The sequence below is a fragment of the Sciurus carolinensis genome, chromosome 7 (assembly GCF_902686445.1).
Source record: "Sciurus carolinensis chromosome 7, mSciCar1.2, whole genome shotgun sequence".
NCBI classification, from domain to species: domain Eukaryota; kingdom Metazoa; phylum Chordata; class Mammalia; order Rodentia; family Sciuridae; genus Sciurus; species Sciurus carolinensis.
The window spans coordinates 119,620,679-119,639,406 of record NC_062219.1 but is presented as its reverse complement, the minus strand read 5'-3'; the positions used below and the strand labels follow the sequence as shown (position 1 = coordinate 119,639,406).

Here is an 18,728-nt window from a genome sequence, read left to right as displayed (position 1 = left end):
AAAGGGCCTCACAGCCAGAGAACCAGCCCCATCAGAACGGCTCTAACGCAGAGAGTTGGTCCCCATTCCCATGCAGGGGAGTGGGGCTACTCAGCACTGCCAGAGCAATAGGCCAGCTCAGGGAACCAGAAAAAGCAGACAGGTGGAGCTCTTGCTCTGCACCAGGGCCCCTTTGCGGTCTCTGCAGCCGTTTGCATTTCCTGAAACCGGATCTTGGTGTTAAGAGCCGCCCCTGGGCCGGGCGGGCGCCTCAGCCATGGCCCTGCGCAAGGAGCTGCTCAAGTCCATCTGGTACGCCTTCACTGCGCTGGATGTGGAGAAGAGTGGCAAGGTCTCCAAGTCCCAGCTCAAGGTGAGGGGCACCGGGGCCCAGGGGAGGCTGGCAGACACACCATACCAGTCCCTGCCGCCTGGGTGTTAGGCATGAATGCTGTGCTACTGTGTGGGCACCCAGCCATCCAGCGGCCCCAGCCTGGGGTTGGAGTACTGGTACTCGGTGACTGGGCCAGCATCGCTGGGTAGATGTTGCTGCCCCCATTCAGAGGCTTCAGTGAAGTGCATACAGAGCCACTGAGCAGAACCAACCCGCTGACTGAAGGGTAGAGGTCACATCATGGGGTCTGAAGACCATGAGTTGGGTGGACCACCTGCCAGACTCCATGGGATGAGCACACACAGCTCCCCAGAGTCATGCTGGGGCATGCACCTAGCTCCTCCCTGCCAGTTCCTCCTGGCTTTGGAGAAAGATAGTTAGTACTTGTCAGTCATTTCCTCTGGAACTTCTAAATCAATCTAGCCTGCTGAACCCACATGGGAGACAGAGCTGGGGAGTGGGTGAGGACTGCCGACCCCATTATACTACTACCCAGCTCACTATCCTGTTCCACCCATGTGCATGTGCACACACACTCAGCAGACTAGGAAGGAAACATGGGCCTTCAGACCTCAAAAGCTAGCCCAGGAAAAGTCCCATCAGTGATTGTCCAAAAATATTTGTCATCTAGAAGTTCTGGAAAGTTCTAGAGAGGCCAAATAATTTTCCTCTCTTCCTCCAGTGGGTTAGTACTGCCTTCCCAACCCTACTTAGTGGGGGAAGAAGCAAGGGTCAGGGCTGCTAGAACCAGGGATCACAGGGAAAGAAGCAGCGTTGGTCTCAACTTTCTAGGACCTGCCTTAGGGGTTAGTTCATACACTTTTATTGCGTGTACCCCAGATGAGATGATGTTCCTGGCATGAGGCTAGGCTCTAAATTCCTGGTGTCTCCCTTCCTTCAAAAGAGGGGTGCAGTCTCAACCTCCATTCCTAATGACTAAGGTAGGAGGTCCCTAGAAACCTGGCAGATAAATGGGATAGAAGGAGCACTGTGCCAGATCCATTCACCCCCATATTGTTGAACTTGAATGCCCCAAGCTAGTCCCATCCCATGATCTAACCCTTTGCCAGATTTGCCAAATTTAATAAATTAATAATTTCTACTTTCCCAGGAAGGAGAGTCCACTTTTGGTCTCCTGGAGAGAAACTCCCAACAGGAAGGTTTTTCCTTACATCCAACTTAAATCCTTTTGTTGCAGGTCATGTCATCTAGTTACACATGATGACACACACCTGTAATCCCAGTGACTTGGGAGGCTGAGGCAGAAAGATTATAAGTTTGAGGTCAGCTTCATCAACTTAGCAAGACCCTGTCTCAAAAGAGCCACTGTAGCTAGCTCAGTGATAGAGCACCCCTAGATTCAATCCCCAGTACCAGGGAAAATAAATAAAAAAGATAATGTTATCTAGTTGAGACCTCTGAATGGATAGAAGAAAAATAAATCATCCAACACCATCCCTGTAGAAAGTGCCCCCACACCACCTCCCACTCTGCCCTTTTATATCTTGCCAAGAGAATCAACCCCATGAATTCTTGCTCCCAAAATACCATTTTCTGCCTCTGTGGCTTCTGAGCTCTCTCGAGGCTTTCTGTGTCCCTCATATATGGAGGGTTCAGCCCTCAAGTGGTTCCTGTTTTCTGATGCCATCTACCAGTAAGGCTCCCTAGCCTGAGCCTCTGGCCCAACACCCACTCCTCATCCCCACAGGTGGAGTATTTCTAGGGAGAATCCTTGGAGATGTCACACACTTGAATTGTGCACTATCTTTGTACCACTTACAGCTCATGTTGAGCCCACTGCCATCAACTCTGGTCACACAGGTAATGGTAGATTTCACTCCTACCTGACAGAAAACTTGTTCAATTTGGGAACCTAATTTAACAGTGGGAAGCTCAGGCCAGTTGGGGTGAAGCAGAAATGGCAGGGCCCCTGCATAGGAGGGAAGGCAAATTTCCCCCAAGTCCAAGTGGGAGGAAGTAATATAGTGTTGAGGGTGGGGATGCCAGAAAGGCAGAGAAGTAATAGAGAAGTGATCAGAAGGCAGAGGAAAAAGCAGGGGAGACAGACCCTGCAGGACCCACCCCATCCCCTGCTAAGACATGGGGACAAAGGGGAAAGTCTCAGGGTTATACTTACTAAAATTTCCCTAACCTTGGGGTCCATAATTGGGACCAGGAAGGAGAACTCTACCAGCCAGACCTCTATGCCTGTGCAAGAATTGTTGCTTCTCCCCTGAGTGTCAGTAGAGGGGCTGCCTTGGCTGTCCTGGGCACACTCCTGATGAGGCCAGGGGCAGGAGGAAGAAGAGCAAGACCTGAGCAAAGCCAGAGGGGTGGAGAGTATTTTCCTGGAGAAGAAAAGGCTTGGATGGAAAAACCAGATGCATTTTATCTTCTGGATTCTTGTAAAAAAGTATGATGCTTTCATCCAGTTGGGTTGAGAACAGTGAAAATACACCAGTGGGAATGACTTCTGACCAGCTGGAAGTTTGTGCAGATGCCCAGACTCTCCTTTAAGAGCTTGAGGAATGAGAAGCCATCCAGACAGGGCTGTAAAGAGGGGAGCCCTTCGGAAGGAAGGTGTTCCCAGGGGCCACACCCTCTCCCCATGGGAGGATCTGCTGGGAGTGTGGTCATCCTCCCTGTCAGGGATGAGCATATGGAGCAGTGAGCCTGACTTGACAAGGACCTGGGGATGGCAGCGGGTCTGCAGCTTCATCTTGACAGATCAGAGCTGGGGGAGACAGGGAGGGTGCGCAGGGGCCTCCCAGGCTCCTGAGCTTCCCGCTTCAGGGTAGTCCTGGAGCCCAGCAAAGCTCTCTTGCTCACTGAAAATCCCTGAGCTTCAGGCTCTGCCTCCTTTCTGCTCTGTTGTGGAGGGAAAGTTAAGAACATTCAGTCCAGAAATCTGCTGGCCAGGGTCATCCGCTGTGCCTTGACCCTTGTGTGCTGCTGGCCTCCTCAGACAAGGACGTGGGGGTGGGAAGGGGAATATGATTTAATGACATGCAGATAACATGACTCAGGACCACATAGGCTCTGACCTATACTGCTCCCAAGCCCAGTGACCTTGGGAAAGTGACTGCACATCTGTGGTCCTCCAGTTTCACATCTATTAAAGCAGGAGGGTTAATCTGGGGAACACGGAGCCATCCAGCAAGGTTACAAAAATAACTCAAAATAAAGACATGGAGTAGATGAACTCAATCCTTGATGCAACCTCTCCTTTCCCTTTTCTGGGCCTCTGTCCACACACAACCCCTTCGACCCCCTCTTGCCCACAGTAGGTTACATAGCTAATCCAGAAATTCACCTTTTATAATTTCCAGCACTCCATGATAATAGTTACACTTTAGTTCCCACTGAAGTATGTTAAGTAACTTGAAGGATCTGTGTCTTTTAAAAGGATCACTTGGAACCTAGACTCCTTTAAAGATCATAGTCCATTTAGGAGAGAGGTTATTCATTCTTTGTGAAGTCATTGCTTGGTGCTTTTATGGATTCCCAAACCCCCTGTGTCTGCATGTACTTCCTAGTCTGTTGGGTTTAGGATCCTTCCTGAAGGTTATTTGAGATGGGCTCACTAACTTGCCTACGTTGACTGAAATTACCACCCTTCTACCTCAGCCTACTGAGTAGATGGAATTACAGGCATGCACCTTGTGTCAGCCTCCTTACTGACTTTTGTTTGTTTTGGGGGTGCTGGGAATTGAACCCATGGCTTGGTGCATACTAGGTAAGCACTCTGCCACTGAGCTACATCCTCAGCCCTTACTGACTTACTGTCAATGTGGACCTGACTCCTACACCTGGGGTTTTAGAGGACTCCAAGTCCCTAGAGGGGGCCTAGCTCCCCCCTTCCCCAGGCCTCCAGAGGAAAGAATGAATAAATTAAGCCTCTCAAGGTCTATGGCTACTGACCCAGTGGTCAGGGACTGCCCAGGCAGATGAGAGAGACTGTGGGTGTCCTGAGAGAGACCAGATGGCAGTTTATGAAAAATAGACACCTGGACCCCACCCCTGGAAACTCTGAGTCAGTAGGTCAGGGCGGGGCTGGCATATTTCAGTTTCACCAGCTCCCCAGAACCCCTGCAGTGTAAAGATCAAGAGCAGGGCTTCTGAGCCAGACCTTGGGCAAGACACTTCCTCTCTCTAAGCCTTGATATCCTCATGTGTAAAATGAGGATAATGAGAGTCCCTGCCTCCAGGGCTGAGAATTGATTGAGATCTGCAAGTAAGCTCCTGCTCCTCAATCCTCCACCCTGACACTCCTCCACCTCTGCCATTTCCTTTCCAGCATGACCCCTCTCCCTAAACCCCACCCCCACCCCACCCAGGCACCGGAAGCCTGGCAGTCTGAGGTCTGCCACTGAGCCCAGAGTGTCTGGAGCATCTAATTCCTCCTGGTCCTGATACCTGACAGTTCACAGGGGTCTCTGCCCTGGGTTCTTCGGAGTCCAGTGGCAAAAGGTACTGGTGAGGAAAACTAGCTGAATAGGTCTTGGAGGACAGTGTGGCAGAAAACCCAAGGAAGGGAGCAGCTCAAGCAACGTGTGCTTCTTTAGGGTCAGTTTTATGTACTCTCTCCTTGTAGAGATAGGGAAATGGAGGCCCAGGGAAGTTTACCTGCTCAGGAGATTCGGTCCATGTCTGTCTGGTTTTCGCGTTTTTTCTATTTCTTCCCATGAAGGATTTGAGTTCACCCAGTAGGTATTTATACTATGTGTCAGGCCCAGTGATAGAATGGTGAGTGAGAAATCTTCAACTTAGTGTTGTTGACATTCTACACAGAGGAAACAGATCATTGAGTAAATAAAATTTCTAGTATGATGGATGATGATAAATGACATGGAGGAAAACAAAGCAGAGGCAGGATGACAGGTGCAGAGGTTAGAGGGAACTGGGCTGTAAATTTAAATAAGATGACCAAGGGAACCTTCTCTTGAGAAAGTGTCACTTAAGTAAAAATGGGAAGGAGGAGAGGATGCAAGCCATGCAGTGACCCGGGAGAGGAAGGTTCCAGGCTGCAAGAAGAGCAAGAACAATGGCCCTGAGGCAAGAGTATGTTCTGTTTTGAGGGACAGCAAGGAGCCCTGAGAGGCTGGAGAGAGGTGAGCAAGAGAGACAAGGTCAAGAAGGTACAGCAGGCCAAGTCACAGGGCCTGGAGGCCTCTGGAAGGACTCCAGCTTTCACTCTGAAAATCATGAGAAATCCATCAGAAACACCCACCCCAACAACACCCAGCAGGGTCCCCCACTTGCCTGCTTTGCCAAGAACCTGATACCCTGGAGAACACTGGGAAGAAGTCTCAATTCTTTCTCCCCTTCCTCTCTCAAAAGAGAATAAAATGAAGCCTTGGCACACACACCATCTCTGAGACAGGCCAGCTCCTGCTTCCGAGGAACTGACTCCAAGGTGAACTGCTAATGGTGGAGCATTGATTTGATTGCATTTGGTGCGCATAAGAGAGCACAGGATGCGGCTGGGGCTCAGTGGCAGAGCACTTGCCTAGCATGTATGAGGCACTGGGTTTGATCCTTAGCACCCCATACAAAATAAGCAAATAAAGGCATGCTGTCTATCTACAACTATACAAAATAAAAATTAAAAGAGAGAGAGAGAGAGAGAGAGAGAGAGAGAGAGAGAGAGAGAGAGAGAGAGGTGAGTGTGCAATAGTAACTTTTTAAATCATTCACACTGTCTATGATAAGTGCTATAACAGAATTGCTCTAGAACATATTTTAAAATTGATTTCTATCAGATCTCCATAGTCAAATTTCTTTGACTTTGTTTTAATAGCTTGAATGTGTTCAACAGACCCATGTTTCCCCTATGCACCATCATGACCACCACCATCCATCTGGCCCAGCCTCCCCCTCTCACAGACCATTTTTCATGACTCTTCTTTGAGCCCTCTGCAGCCCTCTTCAGCCTTTTGAAGGGCCCTTTGATGATCAGACACACCTGGGTGCTAGGCACACCGCAGCCTGAACACTGAGTCTATGATGGAAACTGATAAATTCAGGGCTGCTGCCTCATTGCACATAGGCCAGCACTGTGGGGAACACTTGGGCTTTGAAGCCTGGCAGAGCTGGATTGGAATCCCAGGCACTCACTCGCTGTGGGTCCTTGGGCAAGTTAATGGACCCCGTAAGCCTCAGTGTCCTGTCTGTAGAAAGAAGACACTGGCACCTATTGAAGCAGTTGAAAGCATGGCTGCCAGGGTTTGAATCTCTGCTCTACCAGTTCTGCCAGCTGAGGAACATCTCAGAGCCTCAGGGGTGTTTCCATCTATAAAAGAGGATATGACTAGTCAGTAGGGAGGTTAAGTGAATGATATATGAAGTGCTTAGCTCAGTGCTTGGCACACAGAATGTAGATAAGTTTTAGTTATTATCGAACTGAACAGTGTGCAGTGGACTCAGCGGGGATGGGGGTGGCAGTGAGCAGGGAGGTGGGCATGGTACTTTAGCCCAATTTTGTTTGGGGTGCAGAAAGGCAAACTGCCACTCTGTCTCAGGTGCTGTCCCACAACCTGTACACGGTCCTGCATATCCCCCATGACCCCGTGGCCCTGGAGGAGCACTTCCGAGATGATGATGATGGCCCTGTGTCCAGCCAGGGCTATATGCCCTACCTCAACAAGTACATCCTGGACAAGGTGGGCCTCACTTGTGCAGGGCACTTCTAACCTCTCTCCACTTCCCCAGGCTGGCCAGCACCCCAACACCTTGCTACTCCAACTCCTCCCTACCCCCCAGTTAACTCCCACTTCTGCCCCCTCTGTCCATCCTGTTCTCCCATCTTTATCCATCACATCCCAGCCACCTGTCCCCTTCTCGTTCCGCTCAGCTCACCCTCAGTGTCTCCCCTCTCCTAGCCTCCACTCTACCCACAACCTTCCACCCCATCCCTGCCTAAACCCACCGCTAGCTTCCAGCTCTGATGTCACCCTGCTCCCTCACCTGTCGTCTCTTCCCAGACTCTCTTTGGCCTCCATTCCCCCTGGGCATTTCTCTGTCAGCAGGGTACTTGGGTGGGTGTGGGTATGTTGGGAGGCAGTTGGGAGACTGGAACCAGCTAGTTACCTGGTAATGGGCTCAGGGATTCCCCACATTCAGCGCAGGACTTGGCGGGGTGGGGAGGTGGGATGTGGATGAACACAAGCAACCCAGTGGGAGCCTTGTTTGGTAGTAGAGCAGGGAGGGGACGGATGGCTGACTGGCAGGCCTGGTGGCAGGTGGAAGAGGGGGCTTTCGTTAAAGAGCACTTTGATGAGCTGTGCTGGACCCTGACGGCCAAGAAGAACTATCGAGCAGATAGCAACGGGAACAGCATGCTCTCCAATCAGGATGCCTTCCGCCTCTGGTGCCTCTTCAACTTCCTGTCTGAGGACAAGTACCCTCTGATCATGGTTCCTGATGAGGTGAGGATGATGGCAGACCCGGGGACTGAGTCACTTGGGGCCAGGCCCCGACAAAACCATGAAGTCAAATCACTTTCTGTACCCCCCACTTCCTCTCTCTTCACTGTCTCCCCATGCTGGTACCTGTCCCTGCTCAGCTACCTCCAGATACCTAGAACTATCCACATTGGAGCAACTGTGCCTTTTTCCAGAACCAAAAGTACACTTCTTTCAAGGTTCTGCTCGTCCTCACAGGAGGAAAAATGGTCTGCAAACTTCATTAAACAGAAACGTTTAATGATACATGGCTGAACATTTTAAAATGAGAACACTTAAGGTCAAATATTGTGATTTTTAGGCACTGGAAATCTTTATAAGGGAATGGGAGACCTTGCTGAGACAGGAAGTAACTTCAGTTACTCAAGGTGGGCAACAAAGTCTAGCCCTAGTTCCAGATTTCTCACTTGTTTCTTTTCCTCCTCCTCCTCCTCCTCCTCGTCCTCGTCCTCCTCCTCCTCCTCCTCCTCCTCCTCCTCCTCCTCCTCTTCTTCTTTGTCTTCTTCTCCTTCTTCTTCTTCTTTCTGGAGAGTCAGGGCTGACTCAGAGGCCCAGAGATAGAGCATCCTGGGAGAAGAGGCCAGGAACATAGCCACTACCTCCTTAGTTCCTGGGTTAAGCCAAGAGCAGTTATTTTCTTTTCCTGTCTACCTGCTGTCCACCTGCACCCTTCCCCATTGGTCTAATTCTCTACCCTGCCCATTCAGCCTTATCCTGACCCTTTAGTCCTCCGGTGGTTGGCTATAGCAGCACCAGGGTGAATTTGGATCTTCAGAGTAGAGGACACAAAGGAGGGTGTTTACAGAAGTCTTAGCACATCAGGCTGGGGATTTAGCTCAGTGGTAAATTGCTTGTCTAGCATGTCTGAGGTCCTGGGTTTAATCCCCAGCACCACCACCGCACACACACACACACACACACACACACACACACATACACACACACACAGTTCTAGCTTGTCTAACAACTTCAGTCTGTGGGAAGAGTTGGGGAGCTACCCAAGCCCTGAACGAATGCCCTCCACTAAACCCCGGGCAAGATTTGGTGGCCCTCAGGGTGAAGGTTCTAAAGAAAGTTTTCAAAGACACTGCTGGGGCAGGAGAGGGACATGTGTCCATCTACATGAACGACCTTGTCAGATTCCCTGCCAGTGGCCTCTCAGAGACCAGGAGGCCTCTTGCTGCTATGATCAACATGCAGTGAGAACAAACTTCAGCAGGATATACCCCAACCACTACTTCCTGTTCCTCTGTAATGGGTTTCCTGTCCCTGCCCTGCTTACTCCCACCCCCCATCCCCTGCCCTCCCACAAGGCAATGATACAGGGTTGGGGATTGGGGTTTGGAATAAGAACCCAGATGGGAATCTGGAGATCCAAATGGAGTTCTAGCTGCCCCCAACTTGTTGTGTGACTTAAAGTAAGTCACTTCCCCCTTTGGGCTTTTGTATTGTCATCTGCAAAGTAAGGGTATTAGGTGAGAGTTTTGTACCATCTGTGACTTGTCTGAGTTGCCGCCTCTGCCTGGCCCCCAGCTCTTAGCTCCCACCTTCACCCTGCCCTTAATTTAAGACAGGAAGAAGTAGGACTGGGGCTAGGAAGGGAACAAGGATGCTTGAGTTGAGAGTAGAGCTCCGGAGTTCCCTCCCAAATCTCTATCCTGGTCTCCCTTAGCATTGTCCTCTGGTCCTCCCCACCCCTTGTACTTCACCCCCTCCACCAGGCTCTAGGACCCCAGATCGAGCGCCCCCTGGTGTTGGTGCTGGCAATATAGCCTGCTGCTGTCCTCCCCATCCAGGTAGAATACCTGCTGAAGAAGGTGCTCAGCAGCATGAGCTTGGAGGTGGGCTTGGGTGAGCTGGAGGAGTTGCTGGCCCAGGAGGCCCAGGCAGCCCAGACCACCGGGGGGCTCAGTGTCTGGCAGTTCCTGGAGCTCTTCAACTCTGGCCGCTGCCTGCGGGGCGTGGGACGGGACACCCTCAGCATGGCCATCCATGAGGTCTACCAGGAGCTCATCCAAGATGTCCTGAAGCAGGTCAGCCAAGCTGGGAACCAGGGAGGATCACCAGGAGGGTTATGGGGGGGCCTATGAAGCCTCTGACTTGACTCTGACTGGCAGGGCTACCTCTGGAAGCGGGGACACCTGAGAAGAAACTGGGCAGAACGCTGGTTCCAGCTGCAGCCCAGCTGCCTCTGCTACTTCGGGAGTGAAGAGTGCAAAGAGAAAAGAGGCAGCATCCCACTGGACGCCCACTGCTGTGTGGAGGTGAGGGCATGATTGAAATGTCGAGGATGCCTCAGGGTCCTGAGGGTCCCCAGGGTGGTGTGACAATAGGGAGTCAGGAGGAAGAATGGAGGAAACACAAATTTCTGCTAGGTTTGTGTAACCCAAATATTCCTGGGTACCTTGAGGCCATTCTCGAGGTGCATGTCAGACTTTAAAACAACTAAAGCCAAATACTAATACTAAATACTAACATAAGTACCAAACTCGGTGGTGAATAATGTTGATTTTGCTAAAGATTTCAGAGGAAATGGTTTCTATCTATACTTCTGTCTGTCTATACTTCATAGCAAATTTTTTCTTAAAAAATCCCTTTCAAAGGCTTTTCTCCTTCACTTATCTTCGCCCCATATTCCTTATCCTCCTTCCTTTCCATTCTCCTCCCTTAGCTGAGTTCATTATTATGTTAGAGGCCTAAAACAGCAGTATTTTAAACAGTAGATATATAGACAGATACAGATATATACATATATATGTATCAGTGTATATAGCTCTCTCTCCATATATGTCAGTATATATGGAGATATATACATATACACACATATATGAAATTTGTCATTTTAACTATCTTAGATGTACAATTCAGTAGCACTAAGTACCTTTACAATATTGGGCAATCATCACCATGACCTATTTTCAAGTTTTTTTATCACCCCAGACAGAAGTTCTGTACCCATTAAGCACCAACGCCTCATTCCCTCTTCTCCTGAGCCCCTGACAGCCTTTATTTTACTTTGTCTCTGAGTTTGCCTATCCTAAATACCTTATATCAGTGGAATTATATAACATTTTTCCTTTTGTGTCTGGCTCCTTTCACTTAGCATCATTTCCAAAATTCATCTTTGTCATGGAATGTATCAGAATTTCCTTTCTTAAGACTGACTAATAATCCATTGTATGGAAATGCCACATTTTGTTATCCATTCATTTGTTGACGGACATTTGTGTTATTTCCACTTTTTTGCTATTGTTACAATGCTATTATGTGTAAGTTTCTATGTGGACATGTTTTTCTTTCTCTTGGGTATAGACATCCTGGGATATGAATTGCTTGATCATATGGTAATTCTTACTTTGGGGGGAACTGCCAAATGTTTCTTCAGCAGCTATACCATTTTACATTCTTACCAGTGGTATATAAGGATTCCAATTTCTCTACATCCTAGCCAACTCTTGTTATTTTACATTTAAACTGTAGCTATCCTAGGCTCTGTTCATTTTTGTCACATAAGGGAATAGATGTTGCTGTGGAAAGAGCACAGATGTAGGTGGAACTCCCAGCTTCTCCACTAACAGGCAATGAATTGAACAAGTTCCCGGAACTCTGAGAGCCTCAGTCTCTTTCTCTGTAAAGCAGAGCCAATAATGCCTGCCTGGCAAGGGTGTGGGGAGTAGTGGGTAAAATGATGCACATAAAACACTAGCACAGTGCTAGGACATGAGAAGCTCAATGGTAGCAGCTGCTAGTTTCCACGAAATGCAAGCATTGTGAAGGCAGGGACTTGGTGTGTTAGGCACACCTTAGTATCCCCAACCCCTACGACGCTGAGTAGCATTCAGTAGATGCTCCAAATACCTGAGGAATGCATGAACTTTCTCACCAGGAAGGGTTGCCATGAAGTGAGTGGGCATGGGTAGGCAGGCCCCTGTGAGCAGAAGTGTTCCAGCAGGCACTATGTACCTGGCCCTGTGGAAAGACACCAAGATGAAAATGGCCCCATCCAGCCTTAAAAGAGCAAAGGCTAGAGCTGTGGAAACTCAAGTACCTTTGTAACCAACCCTCCGTGCCAAGCCACTCCGTCTCCTGGCAGAGTTCGAAGGGAATATGGTCAGCTAGTATGGGGAGGGGCTTGAGCCAGGGCACTCCTAGAGCAGGCGTGGCCAAGACCTCAGTGATCCAGCCAGGCTGAGCCACCTACCCTCTCTCAGGTGCTGCCAGACCGTGAAGGAAAGCGCTGCATGTTTTGTGTGAAGACCGCCAGCCGCACATATGAGATGAGCGCCTCAGACACACGCCAGCGCCAGGAATGGACAGCCGGTGAGTGCACGATGGGTGGTGCCTGCGTCTGGTTTGGCCTCAGTAGCACCATCTTGGAAATGGGGAATGTTAGGACTGGCGAGAGAGCTCAATGGTACAGTACTTGCTTAGCATGAGCGAGGCCCTAGGTTCCACCCTCAGCACCGAAAAATAATAATAATAAAGGCAGAAAAGGGCGTGATAGTGATGATATTTAGCTCCGCGGGAGCTAGAAAGTGGACCTGAAAGACTCCTTAGGTCCCAGGTAACCGTCTCCCGCTCCGCACTAGCCATCCAGACTGCGATCCGGCTGCAGGCGGAGGGGAAGACATCCCTGCACAAGGACCTGAAGCAGAAGCGGCGCGAACAGCGGGAGCAGCGGGAGCGACGCCGGGCAGCCAAGGAGGAGGAGCTGCTCCGGCTGCAGCAGTTGCAGGAGGAGAAGGAGCGCAAGCTGCAGGAGCTGGAACTGCTGCAGGAGGCGCAGCGACAGGCGGAGCGGCTGCTGCAGGAGGAAGAGGAGCGGCGTCGCAGCCAGCACCGGGAGCTGCAGCAGGCGCTGGAGGACCAATTGCGGGAAGCGGAGCAGGTGGCGTCAGCCCTGGGGGCGGGGCCTGGGGCGGAGGGCGGGGCGGAGGGTTGAGCGTTGAGGCGGAGTTTGGTTTGGATTGGGGACTGCAGGAACAAAGCATTGGACTAGAAAGTGGCACATGGGACCCGGCTGTGCTATGGGTGTGACTTATGACTAAGGAAATACAGGGTAGGATGGGAATCTGGCCAAAGGATGACTTGAGATGAGGGATGGTATGAAGGGGAGAAAGGACTGAGTGACAGGTGTAGAATGGGGCCAGGTTCCAAGATCTTTTTTAGGGGACGGTAGCTTGGACTCCAGGAGCAGCTAAAGACTGATTGAGAATGGTTTGGGCCAAGCTTGGACTAGATTTGAACTGCGATCTGCAGAAAGGCAAATAGACTTCTGTGGATGTAGAGTAGGCCTGCAAAGGCTATTAGATTTAGGATTCAAAAGATTTGGTCTAGTGTCAGTGACTGGTGGATTCAATCCAACTCTGCCTTTTAAGAGCACTGTGACCTCAGGGAAGTTACTTAGCCTCTCTGTGCTTCATTTACCTAAGAGTAAATGTTGATATTGATAGAACTTTGCTCATGGAGGTAGGGTAGGGATTAAGTGAGTAGGCACTTGTAAAGTGTTCAATAATTCTAACCACCTCCTTCCTAACCCCAGCCATAATGATATTATAATATATATCATAATATAATTATCAGAGCTGGTGCTAGGAGATGATTATATTTTAATTTGTTATTTGGTTGTAATATAACATACTACATTATTTAATATATATAGTAGTATGTAATTTGGTGGGGTGGCACTGGGGATCGAACCTAGGGCCTATGGGCATCCTAGGTAAGTACTCTGCCTCTGAGCTACATCCGGGGCCCTAATTATTATTACTAAAGATAGTGCTAGGAAGGAAATGTCTAGGCCATCTGTTCACTAACCATTATCTGATCTAGTCAGGCTCTCAGAAAGGGGTCAGATCAGGAAAACCCAAAATAAATGAATTCTCCAGTCCCTCACCCCCAGGTAGCCTGGTATAGGAGCCCCAGGGAACTGCAGCACACCAGCCGCCAAACTCCCCAGCCTCCCCATTTACCACCCATTTACCACCCAACCCATTCCCTGCAGGCTCGAGCCTCCATGCAGGCTGAGATGGAGCTGAAGAAGGAGGAAGCTGCTCGGCAGCGGCAGCGCATCAAGGAGCTGGAGGAGATGCAGCAGCGGTTGCAGGAGGCTCTGCAACTGGAGGTGAAAGCGCGGCGGGATGAGGAGGCAGTGCGCCTCGCGCAGACCAGGTAGGCCTGAGGGACCCTTTCCTGCTTATCCACCAACAACCCCCTCTGGGTCCTCCCACTACTGAGCACCTGCGAGGTGCCTTGGCACTGGAGACGACGCGGTACACTCCCGACAGACTGCTGGAGGAGGAGGAGGAGAAGCTGAAGCAGTTGATGCAGCTGAAGGAAGAGCAGGAGCGCTACATAGAACGCGCGCAGCAGGAGAAGCAAGAGCTGCAGCAGGAGATGGCGCTGCAGAGCCGCTCCCTGCAGCGGGCCCAGCAGCAGCTGGAGGAGGTGCGGCAGAACCGGCAGAGGGCCGACGAGGACGTGGAGGTGAGGCCTGGGTGGAACAGGGTGGAGGGCGGGGTGAGCGTGTGATCCGGAGCTAAACTGCCGTCCCTCAAACCCTGCGTTACCATCAGCTGACTGTGGGACCCGGCAAACCGCCTAACCTCTCTTCATTTCCAGTCTCTAAACTGGTAATTCCATTGCTCCGAAAAATAAATGAGATGATAATATATGATTTTTAGTATAAGTATTGAAGAAACATTGCTGCTATGTTTATTTTTATTATTAATCTGGCCAGGCGTGGAGGCACGCCCCTGCAACCCCAGCTGCTCGGGAGACTGTGGCAGAAAAATCTGGAGACACAGACCAGCCCTGGCAATTTAGGAAACCTCAGCTCAAAATAAAATGAAAAGGGGAGTGGGGGGTGGGGGGGTGATGTCCCCCAACGGTGTAACTCTTGCCTAGCATGCATGAGACCCTGGGTTTGTTGCCCAGCCCAGAAGAAAAAAAAAAAAAAAAAAAAAAAAAAAAATTCAGTAAATCATTAATCTAGGCAGATTTTTTTCCTCCTACTCTTCCAAGTCCTTGTCTTACCGTCCCTACACTTGGACTTCACTCCCTGAAGCACAAATCTCCATAGAAGAGGTTTAAACATTTTCCTATTTTAATTTTTGATCTTTTACTTTTATTAATATTGATGATTTTATTTTGACTTTATTGCCTTACAAAATCATGGCAAAAAATTTTAAACAACACAGAAATATGCAACATAAGAAGGGACAGTTCCTCCATGATCTGCCCACCCTGCAACCATGATTTGTGAATGTTAGGTCAGTGGTTTAGAGCTCAGTATGTGTCCCTGGGCAAGTCACTTAACCCCTTTTGAACTGTTTGTTGCTAACTTCTGCTCTAGAAATTAAGATAAGTATGCTTAGCACAGCTTAGCTGCTCAGTAAATGGAGACTATTATTATTATAAATTTTTTACCCTTGAGGGTCCATGAGTCCCCTAAAATTGGAGGCAAACTCTGTTCATCTGCATAAATCTTTATTACTATGCATGGGTTTCTAGGAAGATCATTAGTAGCTTTGGTCAGATTCTAAAGGGCTTTGAACCTGAAAAGATCAGGATCATCAGTCATGGATGAAGGATCTGACCCATTCCCCACTGGCCCTGCCTTCACAGGCTGCTCAGCGGAAGTTGCGCCAGGCCAGCACCAACGTGAAACACTGGAATGTCCAGATGAACAGGCTCATGCATCCAATTGAGCCTGGAGGTGAGAAGGAGTAGACTCTGGAGCTTTCCCTGGGGTTGGGAGGAACAAGGGAAGGAAAAAAGGACACCTCCAGATTGCCAGGCCGGCTGTGGTGGGACCAAAGGTCACAAGGCCCTTGCCTCTTCCCCTTACATGCATTTTTCTCCTTGCTTGCCTGACTTCTCTCTGCCAGATAAGCGTCCGGTCACTAGCAGCTCCTTCACAGGCTTCCAGCCCCCTCTACTTGCTCGCCGGGACTCCTCTCTAAAGCGCCTGACCCGCTGGGGATCCCAAAGAAACAGGACCCCCTCACCCACCAGCAGTGAACAGAAGTCCCTCAATGGTGGGGATGAGACTGCAGTCCCGGCTTCCACCTGTCAAGAAGACCATCTGGATCCCCCACCAGAAAATTAGCCTCTCCTAGCCCCTTGTTGCTTCTAACATCATGTCCACCAGGACCTGGCCACAGCTGGCCTGTGGATGACACTGGCCCCTGCTGGGAGAGGGAGCGGAGGTCCTGGTGCCAGGGGCCCAGGTCCTCCAACCAGGAGACAGTTTGGGATGGAACCTGGTTCATCTTTTGTACCATTCCCAAGCCCCAGACCTTGGAGACTGTCTGATATGTTAATATTTGAGAACTTGGCTCTGTGCTTTAGCCCCAAGGTCCCGATGACCCGATCTGGGAAAGAGAGTGAACAAGCAAAACAAGGACCATCTGCCCACTGCCACTACGATGTGGAGGCATTTTTCCAAATAAACACTGTTCTTGGCTCTGGTCTGTCTATCTCTCCGACCATTCCCTCCTTCCTTCCCTCAGGTCCATTTGTAGGTTCCAAAGGCAGTGGGTATGGTGAGGTGGTTAGGAGTGTGGACTCTGGAGCTAGACCACCTAAAGAGTTGGGTTCTGAACCCAACTCTGCCACTTATTAACTGATTGGCTTGGTGAGGTTTCTTCACATTTCTATACACTAGTTTCTACATTGGTAAAATGGAACTAATACTAAACCTACTCTAGAGGGTTGTTTGAGGACTAAGTGCTTTGCCATTGGGCAAGCACTATTACTAATATCAGCCAAAAGTGTTTATTGAGCATCTACTCTGTGACCTGCAATTTCTCAGGTTATTGAATTCTCATGACAACCTGAAGAACTAGACTATCTTTATTGTCATTTTACAGACAGACAATTTAGGCTAAGGGTGTTAGCCCTAAGCCTTCCAAACTTTCTTTTCTTCGCATGTTTTCTGACTCATTGACCTTGTTACTTTAGACAAGAGATATGGGAATCTAGAATCTGAGAAGATTTGATTCTTTCTCAAGCCCCTCACCCTAAACCTATCATCAAATCCTGTAACTTCTCCTGTATACTCTTCTTTCTATCCCTCCTTTATCATCATCATGGCCACTGCCACAACTGAGACCTTTGAATAGTCTACCTGGGTGTTAACTTTTGACTCTGACTTCATCTTGCCCTATACTTAATATAGTCCAAATCACAAAGTCCAATCAGTCAGTCCTATACAAGAGTGTTGACAGTCAAGTTCACATTCCCATATATGGCAGACAAGGCCCATGACAGTCTGACCCATGAAGGACTTGTAGATCTAATTACAGTTTCGTCTTTTTCTTCCTGTAAGCCTCACCCTGGCTGTAACCCCATCCATAACTAATTGATGAGTTCCTTGAAGACAGAGACATGCCTTCTTCAACTATATCTGCATAATCTAGCACAGTGATTGTATCTTAGAAAAATATGCAATATTTATTGAAGGAATATATGAATGAATAAATTCTGAAATTGAATATCTGGATGTCACACAGCTAAAAAGTGATAGCATAGTTAAGAGTCAAACTCAAGTCCATTCATTCACTTGGCAAAGTTCTCATTACATACTAGGTATTATACTAGGTGCTAACTAAATGGCATGGATCAAAAACAGTCCCTCTGCTCCTAGAGTTTATGTGCTGTCTGATATCAAAGTTCATGTCTTTGGGGGCTAGGGATATAGCTCAGTTGTAGAGTGCTTGTCTCACAAGCATCAAGGCCCTGGGTTTGATCCCCAGTACTGCACTACACCAAGTTCTCAAGGAATCGCATGGAAGATATTTAAGACATCATGAAACAAAGCTACTAGTATAACATGATGCAGGTTTCAAGGATTGGAAATGAAGTTAAAATATCAGTTACTGTGGAAATTTAGAGAAAAGGGAAGGTTTAGGTAGGAGCTGAAATTTGAGATTGCCTTAATTTTTTTTCTTCTTTCCAATGATGGGGATGGAACCCAGGGTCTTGTGCAGCTAGGCTACATCTCCAGTCTTTTTATTTTGAGAAAGGGTCTCCCTGAGTTAGCAGACTGGACTTGAACTTGTGATCCTCCTACCTCAGGCTTCCCAGTTGTCCCAGGATTGCAGGCATGTGTCAACATGCCCAATTTTATTTACTTATTTATTTTTTGTGGTACTGGGGATCAAACAAACCCAGGGTCTTGTGCATACTAGGCAAGCATTCCATCCCTGAGCTACACTTCCAGCCCAGCCTTCACTTTTCAATAGGTAAGAAAGGAGAGTAGGAGAACATGGAAACAACTTAAGTAGAAAGAAACATACACATTATGGGTACAAAAACCTCTGGATTCTGAATATTGTGGCTGGGAGCATTATGGTCTTTTACTAGGACTTTGGTATCCCTAGGGTACAAAGAGCTTGAAGAAAATCAATATGTGATCTTCAACTTTCAAGTGTTCACTTTGCAAAAACCACTTTCCTCTTTCACAATATCACCTCTGTTTTCAAAAAGAAAGTCAGCCATCTACTTTCTTTCAATAGTGGACTAGTCAAAAAGGCTATCCTGGAGCACTGAGCAAAGCAACAATTGGGAATGCTAGTGGAAGACAGTAGGTGCTGGGAAGGTGAATGACTCAAATATTGAGTAACATGTCATGTTTGTATTCAAGTCAGGACGTTTCTAAATCTTTACTTTGAAACAGGAAGAACTTCCAGGTACCGTGGTGCACTCCTGTAATCCCTGCTACTCAGGAGACTGAGGCAGGAGGACCACAAGTTTGAGGCCAGCCTCAGCAATTTAGTAAGACTTTGTCTCAAAATAAATTTGTTTGTTTGTTTGTTTCTTTCTTTCTTTCTTTTTTTTTTTTAAAGGAGGGAACTTGGAATGTAACCTAATAGTAGAGTGCTTGCGAG

General features: G+C 48.7%; 1 protein-coding gene across 2 annotated transcripts; it reads left to right on the top strand.

The window, feature by feature from the left end:
* Positions 1-206: 206 nt before the first annotated feature.
* Def6 (DEF6 guanine nucleotide exchange factor) lies at positions 207-16,297 on the top strand. Of its 2 annotated transcripts, none has more exons than XM_047558540.1 (11): positions 207-352; positions 6,895-7,035; positions 7,615-7,800; positions 9,633-9,869; positions 9,954-10,100; positions 12,048-12,156; positions 12,426-12,724; positions 13,841-14,007; positions 14,124-14,322; positions 15,463-15,553; positions 15,726-16,297. In XM_047558540.1, the coding sequence occupies exons 1-11, from the start codon at positions 257-259 to the stop codon at positions 15,944-15,946; spliced, it is 1,893 nt and encodes a 630-aa protein (XP_047414496.1). In that variant the 5' UTR covers positions 207-256; the 3' UTR covers positions 15,947-16,297. The 2 variants fall into 2 exon arrangements, with proteins under 2 accessions (XP_047414496.1, XP_047414497.1); XM_047558541.1 differs by lacking the exon at positions 207-352 and adding an exon at positions 5,714-5,789.
* Positions 16,298-18,728: the final 2,431 nt, after the last annotated feature.